Source organism: Ursus maritimus (genome assembly GCF_017311325.1).
Source record: "Ursus maritimus isolate PB19 chromosome X unlocalized genomic scaffold, ASM1731132v1 scaffold_X1, whole genome shotgun sequence".
NCBI classification, from domain to species: domain Eukaryota; kingdom Metazoa; phylum Chordata; class Mammalia; order Carnivora; family Ursidae; genus Ursus; species Ursus maritimus.
In genome coordinates, this window is record NW_024423319.1 from 97,261,533 (window position 1) to 97,289,427 (window position 27,895).

A 27,895-nucleotide genomic window follows, 5' to 3' on the forward strand; every position below is an offset into this window, starting at 1 on the left:
ATATATATATATTATATATTTACTATAAGTCTTTGGCTAAGTTCCCTTAGTCATTCTAATATTATTGTCACTTTGCCAACTGCCTAAAAAGATTAAATAAGAACATCTAAATAGAAATTGAGTGACCTGTTTTCTTACACTGATTATAGGCTCATTGATTATGCAAATAGCCTTTATACTTTAATTAGTTTAACTGTTAGACATATTGTTCTAGCTATGTCACGGTGAAGCATTTATTTACATTTCAGTAGATCAGGCACTACATTCACCAAGGAGAGTAAAGAACTTAAAGTTCTTTTAATTTAATTGTATCAGCCTTAAGATGGTTGTAAAGAATAAGGAAAATTAATATGGTTCATATTTAGTATTTAGTAAGGTACATAAAAATTTCATAACAGTGAAACTATGTGTTATATGTTAATACTGTACAATTAAAACTCCGTTACTTAAAAGGTAGAACTCTATTTCATTTCAGAGAAAAGAATTAACATCATTGGATTAGATTTCCTTTTTAAGGTAAAAGAGAAGCAGTGTATAATCATTCTAGTACCAAGCTGAGATTTTTTCCTCAATGTGGTACAACAGGGTGCTTTGTAACAGGGTGCTTTGTAACATGCACAATTTTCTTATAGATATTTAAAGTTTTGCAATTTTTCTGGTTAATAAGTAATACATTCTTTTGTAAAAAAATGATCCAGCAGTTGTACTACTGGGTATTTACCCCAAAGATACAGACGTAGTGAAGAGAAGGGCCATATGCACCCCAATGTTCATAGCAGCATTGTCCACAATAGCTAAATTGTGGAAGGAGCCGAGATGCCCTTCAACAGATGACTGGATTAAGAAGCTGTGGTCCATATATACAATGGAATATTACTCAGCCATCAAAAATAATGATTTCACAACATTTGCAGCAACATGGACGGGACTGGAGGAGATAATGCTAAGTGAAATAAATCAAGCAGAGAAAGACAATTATCACATGGTTTCACTCATTTATGGAACATAAGAAGTAGGAAGATCGGTAGGAGAAGAAAGGGAAGAAGAAAGGGGGGGTAAACAGAAGGGGGAATGAACCATGAGAGAGTATGGACTCTGAGAAACAAACTGAGGGCTTCAGAGGGGAGTGGGGGAATGGGATAGGCCGGTGCTGGGTATTAAGGAGGGCACGTATTGCATGGTGCGCTGGGTGTTATATGCAAGTAATGAATCATGGAACTTTACATCAAAAACTAAGGATGTACTGTATGGTGACTAACATAATATAATAAAAAATTATAAAAAATGTGTCAGAAATGTATGAGGCTTTAAAAGCACAAATCTTCTCCTATTATCACACTTAACTGTTTCGCAACCTGCTTTCTAAGCTTAAAATTATATACAGGACCACTTTCACTTCAGTAGAGATGTATTGGTGCTACATAGTATCCCATTTTGTGCGTATGTGTATCTCACAGTTTGTTTAACTTATTCTGCACAGAAGCACATTTGGATCTGTTTCTAATATGTGGCTGTCTTCAAAGCTGAATGGAATAGCGTTCATGCCACTTTGTATTGCTGTGGTGTTTGTTTTGGTCTTTCCTCTCTCATTCCTAATTTTATTTATTTGGGTCCTTTTTTTTTTCTTTTTGATAAGTCTGGCTGGGGGTTTATCAGTTTTATTAATTCTTTCAAAGAACTAGCTTCTAGTTTCATTGATCTATTCTGGTGGGTTTTTCCCCTATATCACTGATTTCTGCTCTAATCTTTATTATTTCCCTTCTTCTCCTGGCTTTAGGCTTCATTTGCTGTTCTTTTTCTAACTCCTTTAGGTATAAGGTTAGTTTGTGTATTTGAGAATTTTCTTGCTTCTTGAGGTAGGCCTGTGTTGCTATGTACTTCCCTCTTAGGACTGCTTTTGTGCATCCAGAGGTTTTGGACTTTTGTGTTTTCATTTTCATTTGTTTTCATGTATTTCTTTATTTCTTCTTTAATTTCCTGGTTAACCCATTCATTCTTTAGTAGGATGTTCTTTAACCTCCCTGTATTTGTGGTCTTTCCAAACTTTTTCTCGTCGTTGACTTCAGGTTTCATAGCGTTGTGGTCTGAAAAGGTGCATGGTATGATCTCAGTCTTTTTGTACTGGTTGAGGCCTGATTTAGGACCCCATATGTGATCTGTTCTGGAGAGTGTCCCATGGGCACTTGAAAAGAATGTGTATTCTGCTGCTTTAGGATGAAATGTTCTGAATATACTTGTAAAGTCCATCTGGTCCAAAATGACATTCAAAGCCATTGTTTCCTTGTTGATTTTCTGTTTAGATGATCTGTCCATTGCTAAAAGTGGGGTGTTAAAGTCCCCTACTATTATTGTATTATTATCAGTGAATTTATTTATATTTATTATTAATTGTTTTATATATTTGGGTGCTCCCATGTTAGGGGCATAAGTATTTACAATTATTCCTGTCACTTTGTACACTGTGTTTTGTATGATACATTCTTTAAAGCAAAAGAGTAAAAAGAATTTAAAAAATAAAGTAGAAGAGTAGACTCAGATTTATGAACATTAGATACTGTGCCAATAAATTTACATATTCAACTGAAACATAATATAAAAAAATTGCTTTCTCTATTCTTTATTCACAGAAAAGCATAGCCACACACAATAGCTAAATTATAGTCATGGGGGAATATGTTCATTTTATTACATATGCCAAGTAAATGCTATATCTTATTTTAACACTTATGTGAAATTAAGTGTAACCAATAGCCATGAGTTATTTCCTCATTCATATAAGCTTTCTTACTTCTTGCTTCATCTTTTCTAAGCTTTCTGTTATTTACAGACCATTCAGTAATAATATAATGATAATGTGTTGTGACTTTCAATATTCATGCTTTGCTTGTTGGTTTGTTTTATAAAAGGTCTATGCCAGGAAGGAAGCCTTAAAGGGAGGTTTGGATAAAACCCTAAGTCTTCAGAAAGATCTGTCAGAGATGCATGAATGGATGACGCAAGCTGAAGAAGAATACCTGGAGAGAGATTTCGAATATAAAACCCCCGATGAATTACAGACAGCAGTTGAGGAGATGAAGGTAAAATAAACCAAATAAAATGAAGCAATGGGAAAGCCATTGGACAGTTTCAAACAAGAGACTGTAATGATTTTAAATTTGAATGTGGGGAGATCACTCTTAAGAAAATTATATCACTGTAGATGCTGAGAGCTACAAGATATTTTTGGAAGCAAAATAGTCCACACTTCTCTTTGATGAACCAAAAACTGAAGTACCCAGATAGGCGAATAATTTACTCATAGTCACAGGCTTTATCTGTCATGGAACCAAGAATGTTGAATATATGTCATGCCATTCCATCCCACACTATCCCATCCCAAGCTATTCCAAACTATGCTATTTTTTCTTTTGTTTTCTTTTAGAGTCATGTGCCATCCCTGTTGCCTTTCTCCTCACATCCCATTCTCCTGGTGGCTGTTTTCCTCACCTTCTCTAATACTTTGTAGCCACTCCCTCAGATCCCTAAGTAGATAATCAGCAGTGAGTTTGCGTTCAGCTGCTGTACTTCTCCCAGTTCCTGTGTTTAGCTCTGACCCTCTTCTGGCCCTCTTCCCTCTCTCCCTGAAGTTTGCCTATCTGGCAAACCACCCAGGCAGATCCCTTTCTCTTTTCCAGTGCTAGAGAGCAGGCTGTCTCAAATTTTGAAATTTTGCACACAGTTCTTGAGATGAGTAACCCAACCAATTAGTCCACGTTGACTTCTTTAAATAATTGATCTGGCTATGAAATTGCTCCAGGATGGGGGTAATATTGAAAAGAGGAAAAGCTCAGGCAGCCTCTGACAACAACAGCCAGGGAAGTTGGCAAGAAGATGCAATTTCTTGTATTTTTTTTGCCTGCCAGTCAAGGTAATCTCTTTAGGTTTGTTTCACTACCTAGAGGGTAGTGATGGTACCTTGTCCAGGCTTCCACCTGTGCTCATGTTGAGAGCAAATTTATCTTTATTGTCAAAAGAAACTGGCAGACCTACTCAGATATTTCTCCCTAATTTACTCAGAGAAAAAGTAGAGATAGCCTTCTGTTTATTTACTTTTATCTCCTGGTTTCTACTTGAAAATGATTATGCTGTTTTCCTTACTTCTTTTTCCCTGTAAACAAAACTTTTCAATTAACATTAAAGAGTTTCTGGGAGTGTTTGATGAGCATTATCTGACTTGAAAATTCTTTTGGAGTTCTACAATGAATAAATGGTGAAACTTTATATTAAATTCTTTAAAAATCTCTGAGATTTCAATTTTAACTGTTTTCTTCTTTATTTTGTTTTAAATTTACACTATTGTAACTCTAGTCCTCCTGCTTACCAGAATTACGTAAATGTATTTCCTGCTCTCATTGTATGACAGACTAGAATGTGGTCCTCACAACTGAGTGAGCATCCTGATCACCTAAAGGACTTGTTAAAACACAGACTTCTAGGCCCCACCCCAGAATTTCTAATTCACTGAGTCTGGGATGGGACCTGAGAACTTTCACCTCTAACAAATTTCCAGGTGATACTAGAAAACAAGTTCCAAGGTGGTTCCAAGAAACATACTTTGAGAACCACGGGTTTGAGATAGAGGCAATGAAAGGTGTGTCTTAATCGAATGGTTGGATTAGATTCATGGAAATAAAGGGGAGAAAATACATCATTTCTGACGAGGATTACATTCAAATTATACCAATCATTTAGTTTTCTACTTTTCTTTCAGTAGAGAAATTTTACCTCCGTTTCTCCTCTAAACGTTTTCCAGCTTCTAAGCCTGTTTTTTTTTTTTTTAAGAATTCATGAAAGCCAAAAAATGGAAGGAAGAAGTGTTCTTCATCCTGCATTTTTTTGATAGTTGGTTGTTTGTAACTTGTATAAAATGTAATTTCATTCATTGGATCCAGTACAGCATGCTCCTTCATTTCACGGAGGATTTGAGATGGGCTTAACAGAAACGATGAGAAAGAAAGGATGTAGTTTCCAGGATGACTTTCTTAAACACTTGGAAACTCAGTTTTCTGATGTCGAATATAGAGATGACAAAACGCATCTCGCAAGGTTTTGTTAAAGATGCAACAAAGTAGCACGTACGGCGTGTCTGACATAGCACACAACAGCACGTAGTGATTAATGGTTGTCAAAATTGTTTGTAAGCTAAAATTACTATAGTCAAAATATAGTTTGTGTAGAAACAAACCTTATGCTCAGTAATGCCAAAAACAGATTTAAGAATTTTGAGCTAAAATTTTTAATCAATTACATCAAAATCTGTGAAGGCTATCGCTTAATGTTCAAAACATCTTGGCATTTGCCATCGTATTATATACTTTTGAGGCATCATGAGAATAAGTCCAAAGGCGTAGGGTAATTGTGTTGAAAAGTATGAAGGCATTTTATAGCTGACCTTGTCCATTTCTTGCCCATCTTCCCTTACACTCACCACTACACTGTATGTAGCCCCAAATTCCCCCTGCCACACCTGCATTTCTGGATGTAAGGACTTTCTGTGGTTCCTGCATCCCATTTTTCTCATCTATGTGTCAGGCTTCACTACTATGAAATTAATATCCCCCCAAAAGCCTTCAACCAATGATGGGAGATGATGTATAAGTACCCCAGTTCTTCACCTTTTGAGTGTGATACCCCTGAGGCATGTGTTTCCCAGGGTTTCCCAACATGATTAAACTAGTCACCAACACAGGCTGCTGAGCTGAATAAGTGTAACTTTATAATCTCTATTCCCCTGTCTCCATTCCCCATTTCTATACCAGTATTTGCTTTACATGGCACATAAACTCCTTATGCGTGAAAGCTCATCTCAGGGTTGGCCTTTGGAGTAACTCAAATGAAAGATACATTGTGAGTGTGTGTGTGTGTGTGTGTGTGTGTGTGTGTGTGTGTGTGTGTGTGAGAGAGAGAGAGAGAGAGATATGCAGGTACACATCGAAAGTCGAGTATAAATGTCCTGCAGCTAAAGGCCTCCAGCAAGATTCATATAATTGGACAGTAGTTGGACAAATTGGGTTTAGTACTTCTGGTAGTGAGTACTTTGGGGAACCATGGGTTGTATGAGTTAGAGCATATTAGAAAGAACCTGTTGTAGGATCTGGGTTTGTGTTAGATGATTTGAGGGAGAGTTGAAGAGCTTTGCTTTGGATTGCATGTTGTCAGTAAGTGGGAATAACTCTGTGATTGGGTATCTTAATAAATCTGTCCTAGAATGAAGGAGGGCTAGAGTGATGTTGAAGATAGCACAGACTAAAATTAATGGGGGCAGGGACTTGTTAGGTATTTTGTGGTTTGGGCAGTTTATGCTTTGTATGTATTCTACCGTGATTATGGAATGTAGTGGTATTGTTGAATGATCCACAGTAGTAACAGGGTAGCCTTGTCTGATGTTGATTTTCTGTGAAATACTTTATGTTCCATGGGAGAAGACCAAAGGCATAGCTGCGGACCAGGTGAGTCTCTCTCCTTTCAGGGGCTGCTCTTCTCCTCTTCTCTTGTATGTGTTTGGTTACTGAATAGAACTTTCTTTTCTCAAAATATGGTCCTGGATGTAGCATTAAGAAGACTTTTCTATATTAATTATCTTTGATTTGAACAGTGACATTTATATTGATTTCAGTATTACTCATTCATCTGAGTAATTTTGAGATGATTTCAATTCGAAAATATGGGATATTTTTGTTAGTATTGAAATACGTGTTTCTTGCTTGTCTCCTATATATGTCTGTGTGCGTGTGTGTATATACGCACACACCCACATATATATGAAAGAGGGCGCGAGAGCATACCACAAATACATAACCACATGTTGACTACTTTGCACAGCATTCTGATGAAAGAGCTATTATATTCTGATATTTTTTTTCCTTCCAACTTCAAATTTTAACTTAACCTAAATTTGTGGAAGTGATTGTAGTCACTACTGGATTTATTTTTATTAATCTCCTCACAGGGATCTTGTGGGGGAGGAAAGTGTATGATACATAGGAATGCACTTTGTAAGTAAATCCATTGCCTTGCTATCAAGTAAGAGAGCATTCTTTGTTTTTCAGAGGGCTAAAGAAGAGGCCCAGCAGAAAGAAGCCAAAGTGAAACTCCTTACTGAGTCCGTCAATAGTGTCATAGTTCAGGCTCCACCTGCAGCACAAGAGGCCTTAAAAAAGGAACTTGACACTCTAACCACCAGCTATCAGTGGCTCTGCACCAGGCTCAATGGCAAATGCAAGACCTTGGAAGTCAGTTGCTTTTCTTGATCTTTATTATTTATGTGTCAGTTTATTATCCTACATGAAACACAGTGATTAAGAATAGGACTGGTGTTAAGACTACTTAGGCTCAGATTCCTCACAAAGGCACTTAGAAGTTTGTGACTTTGGGCCAGTTGCTTACGTTGTATAAATCTGTTTCCTATCTGTGAAATGGACAAAAAGTACCTGTTCCATAGGGTGCTGAGAAAATTAAATGAGCTATTTTAGTTAAAGTATTTAGTCTAGTGCCCAATAAATGTGAGCAGTTTGGTTCTAATTCTTCTTATTACTACCATTATTATTATTAGGTCACAAAAATCTTATAAATAAGTTTCCTCAAGATTTATAGAAACTGGTCTTTATTCTTTCATATATTTGAATGTGCATAAAAATCTTAGCAGAAAGGTATTTTGTGAAGAAGTATATTTTTTTATAATTGTCTTTAAGAATCGCTCTGCCCTGTAGGGTTATTCATAAGACATGTTGTCTAGCTCTTTTGGAGGGACATTTTACATTATATTTATGTATCACCTTAAGTCCTGCTTTATCTTTTCCATGTGCTTTACTCCTTAGATTATCTGAAAATAGTTGATAAATACTTCGTGTGAAAACACTATTTAATAACAGTAAGGATTGTGTCGAGGAGCCCAAAACTTTACCTAGCACCAAAAGCCAATGCTGCCAGAGACTGCCCACTAGCTGAGCTATAAATTAAGTCCCTTCCCCCACATGAACTGAGTCATCTTAGTGAATACAGTTGATAAAGAATTCATATGTATTCCAAACCAGTGAAGAGGGGCTAAAAAAGGACTGTATGACTTTACAACTTCAGTACAAATAGAAGAGGCTATAAGTGTAATTACAGATGAGAAATAGAAGGATAGCTCAATAGTCTTGAAAAATTTATTAGTATGAAAATAAAAGATCCCTTTAGAAAACATATCCCAAAATAGAATTCTGATGGATTGGCCTCTCTTTTACATGAACAACATGAGTAATACGAAGCGGAGAATAATAATGATGTAAAGAAATTAAGAATGTAAGAAAATATTCAGGAGTTTCATTTTAAAATACTGTCAAAAAGCCATTTTCTAGATACAAAAATGTATCTCCTGTAACAAAAATCCTCCCTCCTGTAACATGACAGTGAATTAGTTCTGACTTCCCTGGGACCCATAGTGTCATCTCTTCCCTTCCTTTCCCGTTCTTTGTTTTATTTTCTGTAGCTCTCAACACTAATACAACAGATTTTGTTCTCTCTCTGTCTCTCTTTGAGTATGGCTGACCCACAGTGTTATATTAGTTTCAAGTGTACAGCATAGTGATTAAACAACTCTGTACATCATGCTAAGCTCACCACAAGTGTAGCTCCCATCTGTCATCATCTGCTATTATGTAAAGGTTTCCCTTTAATATTTTCTATATACCTGTCTCTGTCAATTGGATTCTGTGTATTTTTCTGAAATCTGTCTTCTAGTTCTCAAATTATCTCTTGAACTGACTATTGTTGTATAAATATACTCATCTCTGTATACATATCTACCTATATACACGTGTGGGTATGATTTTGTATTTTTTCAAAGACCTTATTTTCTATTTCTTAAGATTTTACTTAGTTATTTAGAAAATTTATCTCTTCTTTTATGCAATCTTCTGCTTTTGCATAATTGATTATCTTTCTTCCTTTTGTTAAACAATTTAAACCTATGCAATCTGTTTGGTTGAGAAGTCTCAGTGAGTAATGAGCATGAAAGAGTTTTGGTTTTCCAATAATGGTAACCACCCATGTCAAACCTCATTTTCTGCCTAGTAGTTGACTTCCTAATCACTATTGCTGTCTGATCCCATGATTTTTCATTCACTTTTAGTTATTAAAATTTAATTTTATTTAAATTTTGATCTCATAGTTTGTTAACATCTTCCATTAGTTTAGATTAATCTGTGGCTTCAGCAATTTATCCAAAGGTGGGAGTGAGAAAAAAATGATTTTAGCATCCCCTCCTCCCACTCAGTTTCTGGATAGTGATTGTGTAGTGTTGGTTTAAGGGAGAATAATGAGGGGAAATACATTCTCCATATGAATGGCCTTCTCTTTGCCAGTCACAGTTGCTATACCCTTTTATTAACACTCATAGACATCTATGATGATGAGTATGTTATCACCAGATTCTAGAGGTTATAACCACTGATCTGGCTTGTTCTCTATAGACTTGATGTGATCTGTTGGGGATCCATATGCATATAGACTTTAAACCTCCCCCCACCAAAGATCTCCTATTCATTCCTGGTGCCTTGGAGTATTCAAAAAAATTTCAGGCTGACTCTTGCCAGTAGCCTTAAACCACATTCTCTTGAAAGTTACATCTTTTAAACCCATGCTTCCATGATGCCCTGGAGTCTTATTTCTCTATCACATTTCAGCTTAGCCAGCAAGCTCCGGCAGATTACATCTCCTGTAACTCCTTGATTCCTCTTTGGTCATACCAGCATCTCAGTAGGGAATGCATGCCAACCATCTCTTTCTGAATGTACCCACCCATTGATGAGTGGTATTATTTTAGATCCTTTAAAGAAAAGGGACGAGGTGGGTTTCCCCTAAACACCACAGTAAAAAGTTGAGAAAAAGAATTGCCTCAAGGGCACCTGGCTGGTTCAGTTGGTAGAGCACATGACTCTTGATCTCGGGGTTGTCAGTTCAAGTCCCATGTTAGGTGTACAGATTACTTTAAAAGATAGAATCTTTAAAAAAATTGCCTCACTTTCCAGTTCTTCCTTCTTCATATCCTCCCCCATTGCCCTCCCCGTCAGCCCCCTCTATTTACACCACAGCTTGTGAAAACATGTTGCATAAGTTTTTTTTAACATAGAATATAGGGAACTTAGCCCTTTTATTTCTTACATATGAACTCTAGTTGCCAGTCTCAAGAAAAAGAGATCTTACTGGCAACTTTTAACAGCAGGCTAAACTTATTTATTATAAAATTCCTTACATTTGTGTCATCTTTAGAGTATAAGTTGCAGATTCTACATTCATTACAACTACTGACTGCCTCAAATGGCAGTAAATTTTCTCACGCGGCTTGTAATTTTTTTGTTTTTGAGTTCACTTGTAGTAGGAATTGTTTTTACTGAAAATCCTTTCTTCTCTGGGATGTCAGAGGGTCCTTATGAGTTTTTTTTTAATGTTCCTGCCAGAGTCGTAGAAATATTACGTTCTACTCTCATGTGTGATATAAACTTCGGTTTCAGTTTCTAGTGGGTGATTCCTTATTTTCCAACTAAAATCCAAAGGATTCTCAGCTTCCTTGCTAATTCCTTTTAGTCCAGTGGATAGGGATTTTATAGTTCTTGTTTCCAGGATAGGTGGCACAGAACTTTACGCTGTTCTATCTCTTGGACTTCCTGAGACCAGTGCCCCTTTTTTCATCCCAAGTTAGTGTTGAATACCCTAGCTGGCATGTCACATACCCTGTTGTGATACGCCAGTGTTTTGTTAAGCTTGGCCTCCCAACCTCTGCATGCACTTAACTTCCCTCTTTGTTTCTGCTCCAGGAGGATTTTCATATTTCATAGAGCAGCCCGATGAACTTAAATGTTGTCCTTTATATTTTACCCAGCATTTCAGTATCACGAAAGCAAGGGTTGGGGGGAATGCCACATCAGCTCCATTTGCTATTTTGAATGGAAGTTTCTTCTTCAATTGTCATCTCTTCAAAGCCACTGTGAATTCTGTGATTTCCAAGTAGTTTTGAGTTCCAAACTGCTAAGCCTAACAGTTAGTCTAAGTGGCTTTTAGCTCCAATTCAGGCTGCAAGACTACATTTTATTTTGCAAAGGTGACCTGTAAAGCCAGTACATTCAGGCTTTCCAGCTGCGTCCTTCAGATGCATTGAGGACACAAGAGGCCATCCATCCTGACAGTTAAATCAGCAAGGTAGTTCATTACCTCAATCTGCACCAAAGTTAATAAGACACATTACCAATCACATCTCCTTATCTTCAAAGCTCTAAAGTACCTTCGGGTATTTAAGGAGATATTTATATTTTCCCACTGGGATCTTTGCCCGAAGGAAGACAGCCTGTAGTCCAGCAGGAGCTGGAAATGACCCAGATTTAAGTTTTCTATCACCTTTTAAAGCAAAATACTTAATTTCACTTTCTGTGATAAACTGTACATAAAATACTAAGCAAGTATTGGTAGGGTGGCAAGACAGGTTGGACTGATTCTTTTCATCAATAGAGAGGGACTGCCCTCCATCATTTGCAAGGGCTATAAGCAGAGTGAAAATGTGGGAAATCTGACAGAATTTTTGGTTTCTCCTAAAATAAAACTTCCTTCCTTGGCTTTATTTTTTGTGGAGTGTGGGGGGTGGTGGTAGCAGGTGGTAGTGATTGCACTACTGTTTTTATAGATTTGTCCAATATTTACAGTCTCAAATCTAATGGGGGAAATGACCATTTTTGTATTTTTATCCTCTAGTGCATCTTCCTGCTTTTTTCCCAGTAGACATAACCATAATCCAGAAATTTGCCTTTATTATTTCTTTGCTTAAAAATGTTTTATCACACTCACATGAATACCTAAATAATGTATTGCTCAATTTTGCTTGTTTTGAGCGTTACAAAAAATCATAACCTATAATGCTTAGTTTTTTAGGGCTTGCCCATTTTGCCCAATATTTTTGTGTCTGAGACTCATCCATGTTGTCTGTGTGATGAAATTTTCATTTTTACTTCTGTGTTCTGTGTTTAAATGTAGTACAGTGTATTTCTACATTCTCTGGTTAGCAGACATAAGGTTGTTTTAAAAAATTTTAGTTATTACCAAAAGTGCTGAAATGAACGTTCTCTTAACTGTCTTTGTTGTCCATACAAAGTACTTTCTCTGAGGATATATATGCAAAAGTGGAGTTGCTGGATTGTTGGGTATGTGAATATTCACCTGACTAGAATGACAGATTGTTTTCCAAAATGGTCATTCCAGTAGACACACCCACCAGCAATAAATACAAATTTTTGTTAATGTGTATCTTTCTTACACTTGGAATTGTGAAATTTCTCATTCGTGTCAGTCAACATGGTATAAATATCATGTAATCTTGACTTACATTCCCGTGACTGCTAATGAGGTTGAACATATTTTCATATATTTGTTGGATATGCATATATCTTTTTCTTTGAAATGCTGGTTTAGGTTTTCCTTTCATTTTCTATTGGGATGTCTCTTCACTTTTTAACTGACCTGGGGTCATTTCTTTTTTACTCATCTGTTACAAATTTTGCAATTGTTTTCTTCAAGTTTGAGGCTGGTATTCAATTTCTTCATGGTATCTTTTGATAAATAGAAGGGTTTAATTCTATTATAATCAAATTTATTCAGGTTTTTTTTGGTTTGTTTTTGTTTTGTTTTTTACAAAATGTCTTACCTAAGATATCCTTTCCCATCCCAAGGTTATAAAATACTCTTCAGTATTTTCTGGTTGCAATCTTAAAGTTTTGCTTTTTTTATATATAAGCATATTTGTGTATTACAGTAATTATTTTTTAATATGTATCAAAAGTAATTTAAAATAGTCCTATCCTTGAAGTAGTTATTAGTCATATTCCTCTTAATACACCTCAAGGAAATAATTTGAAATATGGGAAAAAATCTATATTCATGATGATCTTCACCACAAATATATTAGCAAACAAAACCAAAAATAGTCTAACTACCCAGTAAGTTTTGACTGTTAAGAAAACAATAATACAGCCACTTAAATGAAACTTTAGATTTTCATTAAAAATATATCTTCTTAGTAATATAGAAAAATTATATGATGTAAGGTTTAGTGAAAAGAGCTCTGTAGCTAAATCTGTACTTTAATGTTAGCTATCAAATTACTTGCATGTGATAAAGTTTAAAGGAGCTCACAGAAAAGTAGTCATGGTTAATGTTTTGAGATGTTAGATTTATATGTAGGAATTTTTGTGTATGCTTTTATTTTTTATTTTCCAGACTGTATCTTTGATGAGTTTTTTATTTAAAAAAGCAAATCACTGACTCTTTAATTAATTTTTGTAGTAAGATGTTTCCTTAATGATTAGTAATTATAAACATATTAGCTGATCAACATGACTAGTTGCTTTTTTAATTATCTACTGCAAAGGAAAGGTGAACAATGTAAAATAAACTTGTTCCATTTTCACAGCTTTAAAAATGAAAATTCCAAAGCTCCATAGTCACTTCTACCACATATTTCATCTGTGATATGTATTTCTTTCTTAGGAAGTTTGGGCGTGCTGGCATGAGTTATTGTCATACTTGGAGAAGGCAAACAAGTGGCTCAATGAAGTAGAATTCAAACTGAAAACCACTGAAAATATCTCTGGGGGAGCTGAGGAAATCTCCGAGGTGCTTGATGTAAGTTGTGACTTAATCGGAAAGAGAAAAATTCCCATGCAGTGGATGCCCAGGATCAGGTAGAAAACAGTACAGATAGTGTGGCTGCTGTCCCTCCCCCGGCCCTGGTGCTGTGGATGAAGCCTTTGTTTCTTCTGTAAAGCTTCCAGTCTTGAGGTCCTAAAAGGATTTAAATAACCTTTTCCTGAGGACATCTGCCTTATTCTATATGACAAAGTTCTATGTTGACACGTCTCTTTACCTATTTAAATCTACCACAGACCCGTACAGACAGTGTGAAGGTACTGTTTTGCTCCTTCAGAGTAGAGCTAAACGATGATGATCATATAAAACGTTATTTCCAGTTTAAAAGCTACAATTATTGAATTGAAACATACTTTTAGAATATTTAAAAGCGTAAATTTATACCTTACAGAATGTTGTAAGGTATTAAATGTGCATGCTCTGATATTAGGAATGTATCTTTAAAATGTTCAGACATTTTAGTACTACAGACTCTAAGTACATTTTCAAGTTTTATCTTGAAGATGTTTCAAAAGTAAAATTTAGAGGAATTGGCAGGTATAAACTTTGATTTATGTGAACTTCTCATAATAATCATTTCTGTTCTTTCTGTGCATCTTATTGTATGTTTGGATGACCCTTTATGTAAATAATAAGTATGTAGTTTTGCCAAATGTATTGTACACAGGGCCATTTGCAGTGCAACCCCTGTGTAAATATGCTAAAATAATGTACATATTTTAAGATGTGAAGGAAATGTAAAATGTCACTTTAGATAGTATTGAGATTCTAGTGTGTTACAACAAGAACCTAAGCATCCTACATCTAACTTCCTTATTTTCTTGAGAGGATTGTAAAACCTGAAGAGGTATCAAAGAACAATGAGACTGGTCTCAAATGGACTATAAGTTTGGCCTTGTGCTAATCAGAGATGTCAACTGACCAAGCATTCCTTGTGAATTGGCAATGTGATGCATCTTCCAATAAAAGTTGAAGCACACACAGTGCGTTAGTAGAAGGACGGTGGCCAGAACAAAGGGTGTGATGAAGCAGTTATCCTAGTAAATGATCGTATTAAAGGACTTCATCCTCATCTTTATTGCTTTTCCATCCAAAGATGCCTGCTCCACTTACAAGCTATGTATGTGGAGAAAAAGTATGAAGGGCAAAGGGATTTCTTCTAGAGGTTGTACCTTTTTTTTTTTTTTTATTTGGGAAGGGAAATTCTGCTCTTGAGTTTCATCTACATATTGTTCAGAATCATGTCACTTAGCCATCACGAGCTGTAACAGAAGTTGAGAAATTGAGTATTTTACCTTTCCAGGTATAAGAGTAGAGGACATCAAAGAAGAAGGTGGCTGTGGATAATTTTTAAGTGCCCCAGTCCACAATCCTGCCACAAGCTCATGAAGATATACATGCAGAAACATCATAGTTTTTTTAAGTAACAATGGTCTTTCATGTTTTATTATCCCAATTCAGTATTGCTTTAAATTGTTTTTAACTTAATGATATGTAAATAAGAAGATACTGAGCATTTTGTGTTAATTCAATATATTTAGAAAAAGAAGGGAAATAATAATTATTGCAAATGTGTTTCAGTCACTTGAAAATTTGATGCAACATTCAGAGGATAACCCGAATCAGATTCGCATATTGGCACAGACCCTAACAGATGGTGGAGTCATGGATGAACTGATCAATGAGGAACTTGAGACATTTAATTCTCGCTGGAGAGAGCTACATGAAGAGGTATGACGATAAGAGTGAAAAATCTTTTTAAACTGATTTGCGTAAATACCTAGCGAATACTTTTAGGTTTCTCAGTTAAAACAAAGCATACGTTAAATATTGGCTCAACTTCCAGGTTTTAGAAATTGTCATGTGCCAGACGTGGGTAAATTATTTACATGTGTTTTCTATCATTTTATCTTACAAAAAACATTATAAAGGGTGAGTTTTAACAGGAAATGGAGACATACCGAATACAGTGATATGCTCAAGTCTACAAGCTGTAGACTAACTATTCAAAATCAGATCTTACCTGGCCACAGGATTCTTTTCCCTCCCTACCCAAAATTAACTAATACGTGTAGGTATCCTTATCTCTTTCTCCCTCTTTCCCTTTCAGAACACAAGTAGGGTGGAGGGGCAGAGGGAGAGGGAGGAGCAGACGCCGCTCCCACCCCTGGCTGAACAGGGAGCTGGCTGTGGGGCTTGATCCAAGGCCCCTGGGATCATGACCTGAGCCAAAGTCAGAGGATTAACCGACTGAGCCATCCAGGCACCGCCCCCCCCTTTTCAACACATGCACACACATATTATGGTCATGTGTAATCTGTTAGTCATATGTGTGATCCTTAGTACCCTAGATATTGTTTATTCTTCCCAAGTAATACTAAAGAGCTTTAATTTATATGTAACAGAAGAATTGTAATATGTAAAAATTAAACCATGTGGTTTCTGAATGTTTTCAATCAAAATTAAGAGAAAATAGCATATTACTCCCAATTGAATAGTGTTTTACATATACTCTCCTAAATCAAGAATGGATTACTTCTCAAAAAGAACAAGTAGATCATAATGAAGTTTAGTTGTGTATCCATTTACTCTGTGTGTCTCTAACATGTGAGACAGTGTTCTAAGGTTAAGTAGTAAGTAGGAAAATTTCCTCTCCTTCATTACTCATAGACATTAAGTAGTTAAGCAAAAATTCACTGGTTTCTTAGTATGTTCAGAAAACAAAAACAAATAATGTCCTTATAAGATGCAAAAAGTTGTGTTAAAAGTTATCACAGAGGATTGGAGAACACAGAAAAAGGGTGCAGACCTCTGTGGGTCAGCACAGGAAGGCATTTGGGGTAGCTTTTCTAGAGAAAATTCATTGTGGACGACATTGTAATTTTTTTAAGATTTAAAACATTTTTTAAAGTAATCCCTACACCCAGTTTGGGGTTTGAACTCACAATCCTGAGATCAAGAGCTCTGTGCTCTACTGACTGAGCTAGCAGGCAGCCCTGTGAACATTTTAAAAACAGAATAGGAGATAGCCAAATGGGCAGATGTAGGAGGGCAATCCCAGACAGGTAGACATACACATGCAAAGAATTAGAAGCATGAGGCTGGTTATCATTGTACATCTGCAAACCATGTGGTTTTGCCTGAGTGTAAGGTGCAGGTGGGGAGTGTCTGAAGGTAGACCTGAACAAGTAGGCATCAGCAAGTTTGCTGAGGGAGACCAATGTTTCTCAAACAGCCTGGTATATAACCACGCACTCAGGAAACCACTGAAGGGTTTAGAATGTCAGGGGGAAGGGCCACCAGGGTGGCACAGTTGGTTGAGCGTCTGACTCTTGCTTTTGGCTCAGGTCATGATCTCAGGTTTTGAGATCGAGCCCTGTGTCAGGCTTGGCACTCAGTGTGGAATCTGCTTGAGATTCTCTCCCCCTATCTTTCTTCCCCTCCTGCTCATGCTCACTAGCTCTCTCTCTCTCAATAAGTAAGTAGGTAAGTAAGTAAATAAATAAATATTTTTAAAGAGTATAAAGGGGGAAGGAGAAGAGAGTCGCCACAAGCAGATTATATTCCCTCCGCAGTGACTGTGGAGAGTAGGTGGTGTAAGAGATAGGGAGATGGCAGGTAGTGAGACCAAGGAAGAAGCGGTATTTTTATGTCAGTTGAAGACAAGGGCGGTGGTGATAGGTACAGTGAAAATGAAAAGTCTAGGAGAGCAGCTTGGTTTCTGATTTGGGTGACTGGATAGCTGTTATTTTTCATAAACAAGATGGAGAAAATGAGAAAAAGAAGTTTGGAGGTGAAAAATCACATGTCACTTTTTATCTCCATTGATCCCGAGGTGCCTGCTTAAGTTTGATACCAACCAGAAGCAATCCCTGAGTCAAGCACTTAGGTGGTAGTAGTTAATTTGAGAGATAATACCAAGAAGGACAAGTGAGGGGGTGGGGAGAGTGGGGAACCAAAACTTGGACGGTTGATAAAGGGTACTTTTATCAGTGAGTTTCCACTGTGAGTGAGCTAGTCCTAGTGGGAGCTTTAAAGAAATCATGAACTGTCCCACTGAGCTGATGGAAACTGGAATGTTTATCCACCAATTTCCGTCTGTTTTTGTTTGAGGATTGCCCTCAGGTGCATAAAATCCTGCACTTCTGGGCTGTCGAGGGCAGTCCAATTAAGAAATGTAGGTCTTTGAGGTGGGAATTGTAGCAGTGCTTGCAGAAACTGGCCACCATAGCTTTAGGTGAACTCAGAGCCATTGAGGTTAAGGGGCTTTGTGTAGGGTATCAACAGGGTCTACTAGAGTACTTAGGGAGTGTCTAGCAGGGATATTCCATAATCAGGAAAAGAGATACACAGCTCTGAAGTTAGAGTGATCCAGACTAGTTATACAGATGTGGGATTTACCAGGCCACATGCTAGTTAAAACTGTAAAGTTCATGACATCACCCCAGATAAGCCAAAAGAAAATAAATCATGGACAGAATTTAGGAATTACACATAAAATCAAGATTCAGGCTGGGATACCTTGGTAGCTCAGTCTGTTAAACACCTGCCTTCGGCTCAGGTCATGATCTCAGGGTCCTAGGATTGAGTCCCTCATCAGACTGAGTGCTCAGCATGAAGTCTGCTTGTCCCTCTCCCTCTCTCCTCTCTCTCTCTCTTTCTCTCTCATAAATAAATAAAATCTTTTAAAAAATCAAGGGTTAGACAGAGGAAATAGTGTTTCTAAAGGAAATGAGAATAAATGGTCACAGAGGTATGAGGAGACGCGAGTTAAAAGCAGGGTGCTTAGGAGGTAGCAGTTTATAAAGAGAAGTCATGAAAAACATGCCAGATACAATAGAGAGGCCTGGTAAGATGAAGACAGAATCAGGCAAGAAGGACATCACTTAATGATACTTACCAGAATGGTTTTGATGGAGTTTCCCTGGGGATAGAGAGACCAGTGCCAGGGCGTTAGAGAAGACATTAGGGAGGAGGAAGGAGGAAAGCTAAGTTTGCACTATGCTTGTAAGGAGCTTGGATGTTAAGAGGAAGAATGATCCTGAGAGGGATGGTAGCTAGGAGGGTATGTAGGAAACCTTTTGTTATTTAAGTCCGGGAGAAGTTTGATCATGTTTGTAAATTGGAAAGAAGTCTGGAGTAGGAGAGCCTACCCTCCCTCAGATCCTGAAGACGAGTAGGTGACCGTGGGTCAGATCGGTGTGGAGGTGTCTGCAAGGATCCTCCAAACAGTTCTGAATCCTGCCACTGTCTTTCCCGAATACTTTAGTCACCCTTTCCCCTTATCAATGTGAAGGACTGAGGATTGGAAAAGGGGATTCCAAACAGTCCCTTGGCCTCTCACTGTTGTTGCACTATTATTGGAAATGAGCAAGAGTAGTTACCTGTAGATGGCAACTAACTCAAAGTTCATTTAAATTTGGATTTTGTTAGGGAATTAGAGTGTGCTCTTATTTATATTTGACTGTTAGCGTCAGGTTAGAAATTGCCGTTCAAGCAAAAAATCAAAAGTCACATTGTAGAACCGACCTTGGCTAAGCTGTGAAAAGGCCCAAATTTTAATCTTTAACAATGTGCAGAGTCTATTTTCTCCTTAGCAACAGATCATTCTCTAACCTGACCTTGGCATCAGCCATATTATGTAATATTCTTGCAAACCTTTAGTAACACAAAAACTACTTACGTTCTTACATTGCAAAGTTCTTTGGTGTGGAACCAGGCATTTCCCCCAAGTAAATAAAAATTCAACTCAAAAACAGACCCTGATTGAAAATCTACTCTGCTATATCCAAATTGAGTTGTTAAAGCATCGACTATAGAATCAGAAAAACTTGGGTTGGAATAGCCCCTTGTATTAGGGTTAGACAGGCCACAGAAACTACGCAGTGACTTGAACAGGAAAGGTTTAATATAAATAAGTATTAAGTATTTACTGGGAATTAATTTTTAAGAGAAAGTAGAAGAAAACTCAAAAAGAGTCCCCTAGGGCTGAGCAATAGTACCCAAGGAAGGAACTGACTTGGAAAGCAAGGAGCTTTACCCAAGGCTGGGATTCAGACCTATTTGGCAGGAGTGTGACTCTAGCCCATGAGATGGCAAAGAAATGCTCTGAGTGGACCCCACCAGGGCTCTTACATAGTCAGTGGGCCGAAGCTTGTGTCAACAGAAACTTGGAGTGGCATGCTGACAAAGTTCATAGGGAAGTAGCCTGTGAAGGATGCTCTTGATTTGCTGGGAAGCCAAGTGGTGGGCCTGTTCCGCCTGCTAGAAAGCTACCTGTGGCTGGTGCTAGTGAACTGAGGGAAACCAGTTTGGGCACCAGGAAGCTGCCCATGGATTTGCCCCCCCCATGATGAACTTGCCACGGGTGTACCTACAGAGCTTGCCAGAAGACACCTGCAGAAGGTGCTGCTGAAATTTATGGGAGAGTTGGGAACAGAGGAGTTGAGCTCCATTAAGGCATCCTACAGGTCAACCCAGAGCCATGGAAGCAAGAAAGAAGTACACACACACTGGAACCAAGAAATCTCTACTTCCCCTGGTGTCACTCCAGTGCCCTCTACTGACAAAGTTTAGCATCAGGCCAGCTGGCAAAGAGAAATACTTGAGTATCACAAGCAGATGACTGTTTAGAGGCAGGAAGTTGATAACGGGCACACCCCTCCACAGCTCATTGACTGTGTGGCCTTGGGTAATATTTGTAAGCTCCTGCATCCTCATCTGTGATAACAGCTCCTGTTTCATAGGGCTCTCCTGAGTAAAATAAAAAATACTGTGTGGAAAGGGCTTACTATAGTGCTAAGAGCATAGTACATATTCAAGAAACGATTGGCGTTTTATTTTTACTAGGTTTTGTACTTTAGTACCTACCCTCAAAGCCAGTGTGTGTATTTTGGTGTTTGTGTGTATGTGTGTGTATCCCACCAGGGGCAGGGATAAACAAACGAATATATATATTCCAATATAAAAAACAATGAAATGCACACACCTCTATTGTTTAGATAAATGCAGAAGACTGATAGAACTTTTTATCCCCTAAATCTTAAATTGGAAGGTCTCCACTTCTACTTCAGTAGTCAATTAGGCAGAATGTTATAGTAACAATAAATAACTTGAAATAAATAAACTTGAAACCACTCTCAGTCCTGGCTATGCTTATGTGAAATATCTAGCCAAAAATAACCCGAGAGTAACTCGGCAATGAGAAAAGAAAAAGCACATTTGGTGCTTTAGAGCTTTGATAAAAACCATATGTGTTGGAGATAATATCCTTTCAAATTCCGTAATGCCAGTCTTTAAGGAGCTGGTAAGACTTTAGAGTTATGATGTTGATATGATGGGTAGTAACAGACTTTTCCTATTTCTTAGGGTCTAATCTGGGTTCTTGGTCATTTCAAAACTATTTAGGTATTAGAGCAACACCTAATAAGTTGTTAGCTGAATTAATCATTTTGGGTGTTCCCATTGAATATTTAGTTGAGAAGACTGATGTTTTGATGCAGTGTGGAAGGAGCCTTGGGTTAAATTATCTAAGGGGCTGAGGAAATAAAATGATTACAGTAACCGTTTTTAAATTGATTTATTTTCAAAAAAATCTATAGTGCATTAGATTGTTGTAGTGAAAAATTCTAACGTTGTTTCAAACCGTAATTTCCTTGATTTTTTTTGTTGCTGTTGTCCAAAGAAAAACAGTTTTTCCATCAGTAAAGTGTCCCTTCACTTGAAGATGAGCCTTAGCCCATTTTCTTCTCAATTAAATGCCTATGTCAGAGGTTTGTGGGTTTTTTTTTTTTTTATTGAACAACTAATGTTTCTTATAGCCACAATTATGCAGAGCAAAGGTAACATTCAGTTGCCTGTTAAATCAATCAAACAGCCAGAGTTTCTATTGCCTATGAATATTTAAAAGAGATACGCCAGATCCCGTCCCTAATTTCCGAGTGTGAGTTTGCATTCAGATACATAATAAATTCTTTCCATTCCTTGAAAAGGCATCGTTCACTCTTCATAATCATATGGCACTATATTTTCTACTCATAGTAATGATTTCGAAGATGGTGAGCAAACCAGGGATCAGCTCCAAAAATCATACCAAATCATCTGATTTTTACGACTTATTACAAACTAACCAAGCTACAGAAGATTTGTTAAAGATACAGCAAAACTCATAATAGCACTAACGGTCTCATGGTTCCAAAGGCCCAGTCCCTGCTGTAAGTGTTCAGCATGCAGTTTTTCATTTGTTGTCACAATAGCCCTATGTTTTAAGGTCTTTTACAGCCTGTTTTACAGACATGGAAAGTGTATCAAAGGCCACAGAGATAGTGAGAGGCTATTAAGCATTCAGACCCAAGTCTCCTTGCAATTGGAGCCTGGGCGCATGACCATTTGGCCACAGTATCGGTGATCTTTTCCTTCTATTAACAATAAAAACTGCCTGGTAAGAAGTGAATATTCCAATTCACTAGTTTCCCAATTTCTAAGGATAACTTACAGCAGGAGCTTAAAAGTATTATGGATGACTAAAAGAAATTACCCTAAGAGTCTTAAATATTAAAATCACACATTTAGAAGTCCAAAGTCTTCACCAGTTCTCTTGATTAGTGATTATTTCATCCTCCTTGTGAATTATTAACACCCCAACTTCTGTCCCTTTCAAAGTCATCTGTAAATTCTTTCACCTGACATTATATAACAGAATAAAAGAGAAGAGGCAAAATCAGAACTAGTTAATTCTGCTTTAATAGTAACTTTAATGATAGGCAGCTTGAGGGACCAATTAATTGTTCCAGGTAATTATGACTTTGAATTGTGCACTCAGTGTCACATCCACCTTGGCACAGATAGACCAGAATGGACAAATATTGATTAAAGAAGAACTGTAAAGTAGTCCAGGAAAATAAACGACAGTGTAGCTGTCACGAGGTCAAGATTTTATTTGGAAGTAGTTTGTCTAATAAAAGTATATGCTTTATGAGTCTTTTAGTATGTTTACTTCTTAGAAAATATCGCCCTATGATAATAGTAATAGCTAATATTTATGGAGTGCATTTTATGCTAAGCAGTGATAAACAGTATAAAACTTAATCCCCACATTAGTTTTATGAGGAAGATTTGATGAGCTTACTTCACAGATGTTGAAATGAAGCTAACTTCCATTTCCACGGATGAGGCAGACTAAGTATTCTAAAATGCCTTCTGCAAAACATCAAGATTCTGGCAGTTTTCCAATAAATGTACTTTTGTGTTTTTTTTCTCTTGAAAGGAAGGATGAGTTAGCCTTTACAGGCCAGCCCCACCCCCAAAAGAATTGGATGAAATCAAAGCCATAGAAATAATGCAGCTATGAGGACTGACCATTGCATTACCCTTGTGTTAAAAACTAATACTAGCAAGCCATATTCTTGGCAAATTAGGCCAAAATTCTCTTTGTTGGAAGAGAAAGCTGAGTTTCAGGCTCAAGCCAAATTGGGGAGCTGAACAGAGATTCTATATAAACCTGCTTAAAGTTACTCAATAAATATTAGCTATTACATCTTCCAAGAAATGATAGGTGGGGGTAGTCTGTCTTTCTGCAGAAGATACCCTATAAAAATACATCCATTTCTCTTCCCACTAAACATAAAAGTAATGGTAAAAATAATTATATTCATCTCATATGAAAAATTATAACTATAAGCCTGTTCTTATGGGGATCTGTTATTTGAGGGTATATTATTGATAAGGGTCAAGGGATCCCCAAGACAAGAGTTTAAGTTAAAGGGGCTCTAGGTTGGTAACACCCTAACAAAAAGCGGCTCTAGGTTGGTCAGAAGCAAATCCAAATCCTTTACAAAGAAAAATACTCTTAGTATTCTCACAGATTAAATTTAGTGAAATTTCAGCATACAATGAAAATAACCCACAAGCATGATATAGTAAGTCTTCATGAGGTGAACTCATCACATAGAACACAGAGCTAATTTAGACCACCTCCTCTATAATTTCAGATATTAGAATTACCAGATTGTTAGTATTAAATAAGTAGATGTAATATTTAAGATATAAATGATACTGAAAATTAAACAAATGAAACATAAAGTTGAGGAAGAAGATTGGAAAAGATCCAAATAAAACTATTAGAATTAAAATTAACATTCTAACACTTAAAAAAGTTATGTATATTAAACCGTTGAAGAAAAAAATAAGAGGAAATTGAAAGATAATATACAGAATGTAGTACCAAAAACTAAGGAGGTAGAAAATAAGAACAGAAAGACAGAATATATTGGGAGTAGATTATGAACATCTAACTTATGTCCAATAGGAGATTCTGAAGAAAAGAATAAAAATATGGATATGGAGGAATATGTGAAGGATGTTGAAGAAAAAATTCTGGAGCCAGTGACTAAATGCACTTAACCAGAAGGCACAATGTATGACAGGCAGAATAAATAAATAGAAATCTACTGTTAAACTTATTGCAGTGAAACTGCAGAATTCCAAAGACAAAGATAAATGTATATATTAGCAGCTAGAGAGACAGATCGCCTATGAAGGAATGAAACATAGACTGACATTAGTTTTTTTTTTTTTTTTATTGAGGTGTAATTGGCATGTAACATTATATAAGCTTCGGGTATATAACATTATGATTTGCTATTGTATACACTGTGATCAGCACAAGTGTAGATACCATTGTTACCATACAAAGTTACATTTTTTCTTGTGATGCAAACTTTTAAAATTTACTTTGTTAGAAACTTGTAAATATGTACTACAGTATTTTTGACTATATTTAACATGTATATTGCATCCCCATGACTTATTTTATAACTGGAAGTTTATACCTCTTGACTCCCTTTACCTCTTTTCCTCACCCCCCCAACTCCCCTCCCCTCTGGCAACCACCATTATGTTCTATGTATTTGTTCTCTTTTGTTCTATTTCTTTTTTTTTTTTTTTTGGTTTATTAGATTTTACATGTAAGTGAAATCATATGGTATTCGTCTTTGTCTATCTGACTCACTTCACTTAGCATAATATACTCTAGTTCCATCCATTTCATTGCAAATGTCAAGATTTCATTCTTTTTTATGGCTGAGTAGTATTCCATTGTGTGTGTGTGTGTGTGTGTACACACATACATACACACACATATATATCACATTTTATATCATTTTATAAGATATATTGCATTTTCTTTATCCATTCTTCCATCAGTGGACACTGACATTGTTTCCATATCGTGACTATTGTACATAGAGGTGCATGTATCTTTTGGAATTTGTGTTTTCATTTTCCTTGGATAAATACCCAGAATTGGAATCACTGGACTGTATGGTAGCTCTATTTCTAATTTTTTGAGGAACCTGCATTCTCTTTTCCATAGTGGCTGCACCAATTTACTTTCTCACCAATGGCGAACAAGGGTTTCCTCACCAACACTTGTTATTTCTTGCTTTTTTGATAATAGCCATTCTAAGAGGTAGCAGGTGATATCTCATTGTGGTTTTGGTTTGCATTTCCCTTTTGATTAGTGATTTTGAATATCTTTTCATGTGACTGTTGACCACCTGTATATCTTCTTTTAAAAAATGTCTATATAGATTCTCTGCCCCGATTTACTCAGATTGGTTTTTTGTTTTTTTGCCATTTTGTATGAATTCTTTATACATTTTGGGTACTAACCCCTTATCAGATACATGATTTGCAAATATTTTCCCCCATTCAGTAGGTTGTCTTTTCATTATGTTGTTGATTTGCTTCGCTATGCAGAGGCTTTTTAGTTTGATGTAGTCCCACTTGTTTATTTTAGCTTCTGGTGCCTTTGCTTTTGAAGTCAAATCCAAAAAATCATCACCAAGATGTCAAAGAGCTTAACATTTGTTTTCTTCTAGGAGTTTTATGGTTTTGTGTCTTACAATCAAGTGTCAATCATTTTAAGTTAATTTTTTGTGTGATGTAACACAGAGTCCACTTTCTTCTTCTCCTCCTCCTCCCCCTCCTCCTCCTCCTCCTTCCGCGTTGCTATCCAGTTTTCACAAGAGTGTTTGAAGAGAGTGTCTTTCCCCATTGTTTATTCTTGCTTCCTTTGTTGTAAGTTAATTGACCATATATGTGTGAGTTTGTTTCTGGGCTTTCTATTCTGTTCCATCGATCTATATGTCCATTTTTATGCTCAAACCATACTATTTGGATTACTATAGTTTTGTAATACAGTGGGAAATCGGAGAATGTGATGCCTCCAGCTTTGTTCTTTTTCAATAGGGCTTTGAGTATTGGTGTCTTTTGTGGCTCCATACAAATTTTAGAATTCTTTGTTCTAGTTCTGTGAAAAATGCCACTGGAACTTAGATAGGGATTGCATTGAATCTGTAGATTGCTTTGGGTAATATGGACATTTTAACAATATTAATTCTTCCCATCCATGAGCATGAAATATCTTTCATTTATTTATATCTTCTTCGGTTTCTTTCATTAGTGTCTGACTGTTTTCAGAATACAGGGCTTCTACCTCCTTGATTAGATTTATTCCTAAGTATTTTGCATTCATCTGATGCAATTATAAATGGGATTGTTTTATTCTTTTTTTGATAGTTTGTTATTAGTGTATAGAAATGCAGCGTATTTGTAGGTATTGATTTTGTATCCTGAGACTTTACTGAATTCATGTTTTAGTTCTAACAGTTTTTGGGTGGTGTTTCTAAGGTTTTCTATATATAGTATAATGTAATCTACGAATAGTGATTTTTTTTTTTTTTACTTCTTCCTTTCCAACTTGGATGATTTTTATTTCCTGTCCTTGCCTAATTTCTTGGGTCTGGCTAAGATTTCCAATACTCGTTTAATAAAAGTGGCAAGAGTGAAGATCCTTGTCTCGTTCCTGATCTTAGAGGAAAAGCTTTCAGCTTTTTACCTTTGAGTGTGATGTTAGCTATGGGCTTATGCTATATGGCCTTTATTATGCTGAGGTGTGTTCCCTCTATACCCACTTTGTTGAGAGTTTCTATCAGAATGAAAGTCGAATTTTGCCAAACATTTTTGCATTTATTAAGGTGATTATATAATTTTTATCCTTCATTTTGTTAATGTGGTATATCACATTGATTGATTTGTGAATTACGATCCACACTTAACATCCCCGGAATAAATCCCAATTGATCATGGTGTATGATCCTTTTAATGTATTGAATTCAGTTTCCTAATATTTTATTGAAGATTTTTGCATCTATTTTTATCAGGGATATCGTCCTATAACGCCGTTTTTTTTTTGTTTGTTTGTTTTGTTTTGTGGTACTCTTATTGGGTTTAGTATCAGGGTAAAGCTGACCTTGTAAAATATATTTGGAAGCATTCCCTCATCTTTAATTTTTTGAGAGTTGGAGACGCTTAAATAATAAATCTTTGAATGTTTGATTTATCAGTGAAGCTGTCTGGTCCTGGACTTCTGTGTCAGTAGGTTTTTGATTACTGACTTAATTTTCTTACTAATAATCAGTCTATTCAGATTCTCTATTTCTTTATGGTTTCAGGGTTGGATGATTGTTTGTTCCTAGGAATTTATCCATTCTTCTAGGTTGTCCAGTTTGTTGACATATAATTGTTCATAGTAGTATTTTTTTTAATGATTCTTTGTATTTCTGTGGTGTCAGTTGTAACTTCTCCCCTTTCATTTCTGATTTTACTCATTTGAGCCCTCTCACTTTTTCTTGGTGAGTCTAGCTAAATGATTGTCAGGGTTTTTTTTAAAATGTAGTTAGCCAGCATATAGTACATCATAAGTTTTTGTTGATTGTCAGTTTTGTTCATTTTTTTTTAAAGAATCAGATCTTAAGTTCATTTATTTTTTTCTTTTGTCTTTTTACTCTCTATTTCATTTGTTTTCAACCTGATCTTTTATTTTTTTCTCTTGTCTAATCTTTATTATTTCCTTCTTTCTGCTAACGTTGGGCTTTGTTCTTTTTCTAGCTCTTTGAGATGTGAAATTAAATTGTTTATTGAGATATTTCTTGTTTCATGAGGTATGCCTGTATCACTGAACTTCCCTCTTAGAATTGCTTTTGCTGCATCCCATAGATTTGGTATGTTGTTTTTCTATTTTCACTTGTCTCAAGGTATTATTTAATTTCTTCATTGATCCATTGGTTGTTTAGGAGCATATTGTTTAGTTTCCACACATACTTGTGATTTTTCCAGTTTTCAT

At 36.4% G+C, this 27,895-nt stretch overlaps 1 protein-coding gene across 1 annotated transcript in view; it reads left to right on the forward strand.

The window, feature by feature from the left end:
- DMD (dystrophin) overlaps window positions 1–27,895 on the forward strand; it is a 1,667,815-nt gene that overhangs the window by 358,884 nt on the left and 1,281,036 nt on the right. The window contains exons 24-27 of the mRNA XM_040633145.1: window positions 2,907–3,077; window positions 7,089–7,271; window positions 13,552–13,686; window positions 15,292–15,441. Coding sequence (XP_040489079.1) covers window positions 2,907–3,077; window positions 7,089–7,271; window positions 13,552–13,686; window positions 15,292–15,441 — 639 coding nt within the window. The remainder of the gene's footprint in view (window positions 1–2,906; window positions 3,078–7,088; window positions 7,272–13,551; window positions 13,687–15,291; window positions 15,442–27,895) is intronic.